At 50.0% G+C, this 2,656-nt stretch overlaps 1 protein-coding gene across 1 annotated transcript in view; it reads right to left on the bottom strand.

The window, feature by feature from the left end:
• Positions 1–1,139: 1,139 nt before the first annotated feature.
• Positions 1,140–2,656, bottom strand: part of GJB1 (gap junction protein beta 1) — a 3,077-nt gene continuing 1,560 nt past the window's right edge. Inside the window, exon 2 of the mRNA XM_077763153.1 lies at positions 1,140–1,166. Within this exon, the coding sequence (XP_077619279.1) occupies positions 1,140–1,166 (27 nt within the window). The remainder of the gene's footprint in view (positions 1,167–2,656) is intronic.

Here is a 2,656-nt window from a genome sequence, read left to right as displayed (position 1 = left end):
CCTGGTCCAGCTGCCCCAGCCTCATCCCCTTCTGGCTCACTGCAAGTTCAAGCATGCCTTAAGGCTGTGGTCTCTGTGCTTCTGATATTATGTTCCCTCCCTTTACAGCTTGTAACCAGCTTCTGAACACATCTTGAGTCTCACCACAGCTCTGTGAAAGAAGAGATAGAGAAGATACTAGCAACCTTATATTGCAGATGAGGAAACTGAGACTCAGAGAGGGTAGGTCTCATGTTCAAGGGGATAGAACTAATAAATGGTAAACCAGGTCTCTCTCTGTTTTTAAAAATTTTAATGTTTATTTTTAAAAATTTTTTAAATGTTTATTTATTTTGAGAGAGAGAGAGAGAGAGAGCGATAATGAGCAGGGGAGGGGCAGAGAGAGAGGGAGACATAGAATCCAAAGCAGGCTCCAGGCTCTGAGCCGAAAGCACAGAGCCCAATGCGGGGCTCGAACTCAAAGACCGTGAGATCATGACCTGAACCAAAGTCGGATGTTTAACCGACTGAGACACCCAGGCGCCCCTTTTAATGTTTTTTGAGAGAGAGACAGAGACAGAGTCAGAGCATAAGTGAGAGGGCAGAGACTGAGGGAGACACAGAATCCGAAGCAGGTTCCAGGCTCTGAGCTGTCAGTACAGAGCCTGATGTGGGGCTTCAGGCCACAAACCAAGAGATCGTGACCTGAGCTGAAGTTGGACACTTAACTGACTGAGCCACCCAGGCGCCCCCAAACCAGGCCTCTTCATTGCAAAGCCCTCTTCATGACTGTGGTCACTTAGTACTTTGTGTGGTAGGTGCTATGCCCACTTGCCTCCTGTTTCTCCCTTACAGTCTGGGGACGAGCCTCAAATAAAAAAGTCAGTCCTGGGTCAACCCGACTGATCCTCCTCCCTCCATGCAACACTGTGTATTCCAGCTCCCCTCCGGGTCCCCTGGCCCGCTCCCATCTGGTTCACAGGACACAAGGCTAAGTGTCCTCCCTTTGGCTATAGAGCCTGCTCTGTAGCTTTGTTGTCCCACCACTGCCCCCTGGAGAGGAAAGCCTCCATCTGGAGTTGGAGCTCTTTCCAAGGGAGAGTCATAGAATCTTCTGAAGAGAAACTAGATATCTGAGGTGATGATGGATGTAGCGTTTCTCAATGTGGGTACCGCAGGAGGTTCCTCTGTGGAACCAGGAGGAAATTTTTACAAAGGAAATCTTNCAGGGGGTGGGGGGAGGCGCAGAGAGCAAGGAAGAGAGAAGCCCAGGCAGGCTCTGCACCATCAACATGGAGCCAGATGCGGGGCTTGAGCCCACAAACCTCGAGATCATGACCTGAGCCTAAGCCAAGAGTCGGACACTTAACTAACTGAGCCACCCAGGGGTTCCATGGAGATCTTTTTCTTGATGGCCTTTCGGACGGAGAGGAAATGCTCTGTGTTTGTCGTGCTCTGTTTCAGGGGGACAGAGGGTGGATTTTGATAAGTAAAGGAATCTCTCCCACCTTGGGGCACCTGGGGGTGGGGGCCTCTCTTCTCACAGGATATGATGTCAGTTTCTAAAAAGAAAGGAAATTTCTTGCAGGAAACTAATCTGTCTCGTTTAAGAAAGGGGGAAGCTGTCTCTCAGGGGTTGCCAAATGAGGCGGAGAGGAATACTTACTCTCTCCTTTCCTTTCTAAAGGAGAAATCTCCTTGAATGAAGAATCCTTCCATGCTTTCTCTCTGAAGGGGAAAGACTGTTTCTAGAGGAGAAGAATTCTGACAAGATTATGCCTGGTTTTCTCTTCCTTCCTTTCTTTTTCTCTTATTTACTTAACAATTTTTAAATGTTTATTTATTTTGAGAGAGACAGGCAGACAGAGTGCAGGCAGAGCGAGGGAGACACGGAATCTGAAGCAGGCTCTGGGCTCTGAGCTGTCAGCACAAAGCCCAATGTGGGGCTCGAACTCATGGACTGCAAGATCGTGACCTGAGCTGAAGTTCATGTGCTTAACCGACTGAGCCACCCAGGCGCCCCCTCTTCCTTTCTGATGCACTTGTCACACAGAGTCGGTATACTCCAACAGGGAGGGGCAAATCATTTTTTTTTTTTCTGTTAAGAGGTAGGGGCACTGAGGTGAGAAGCTTGCTGTGGGGGCGACTTTGACTCTGAAGGATCAGTGGTGAGGGCCGTGACTCTGACATGGGGAAACCCCTGTGAGCCTGGGGAAGCCTTTTAGGAATCCCAGAAACCCAGAGTGCTATAGGGAGCTTAGAGATGTGTTAGGCCAGCCCTTTGTTTGCTCACAAGGAAACTGACACTTGGGGAAGGGAATGGCTTACTCCTACGTGACAGAACTAAGACTCGAACCCAGCTATGTCAAGTTGGGGCTTTTCCCCTCACAGCTGACACAGGGTAGGGAGGCTACCTGATGCTTGGGAGAGTGAGGAAACCCGGGTAGGAAATGTCTGACCTGTGTTGGAGACATCTCTGGGGTGGGAGGCAGTGATGCAGTGATTCCTGACGGAGGGAAACTGAGGAAGAAGATGGAATTAGGGGCTACATCCAAAGGAGAGGGGTCAAAGTCACTGTGCAGTCCACCGGGTGGCTTGTGGGACATCAGTTTGCAGTGAGCGCTGAGGTTCATGAGAAGACTGGGGTGGGGGGGTGGATATTTCTCCCAGGAGTTGG

Source organism: Crocuta crocuta, unplaced genomic scaffold, assembly GCF_008692635.1.
Source record: "Crocuta crocuta isolate KB4526 unplaced genomic scaffold, BGI_CrCroc_1.0 scaffold440, whole genome shotgun sequence".
In the NCBI taxonomy this organism is placed as follows: domain Eukaryota; kingdom Metazoa; phylum Chordata; class Mammalia; order Carnivora; family Hyaenidae; genus Crocuta; species Crocuta crocuta.
The sequence above is the reverse complement of the archived record's forward strand: the minus strand, read 5'-3'. Positions and strand labels throughout refer to the sequence as shown.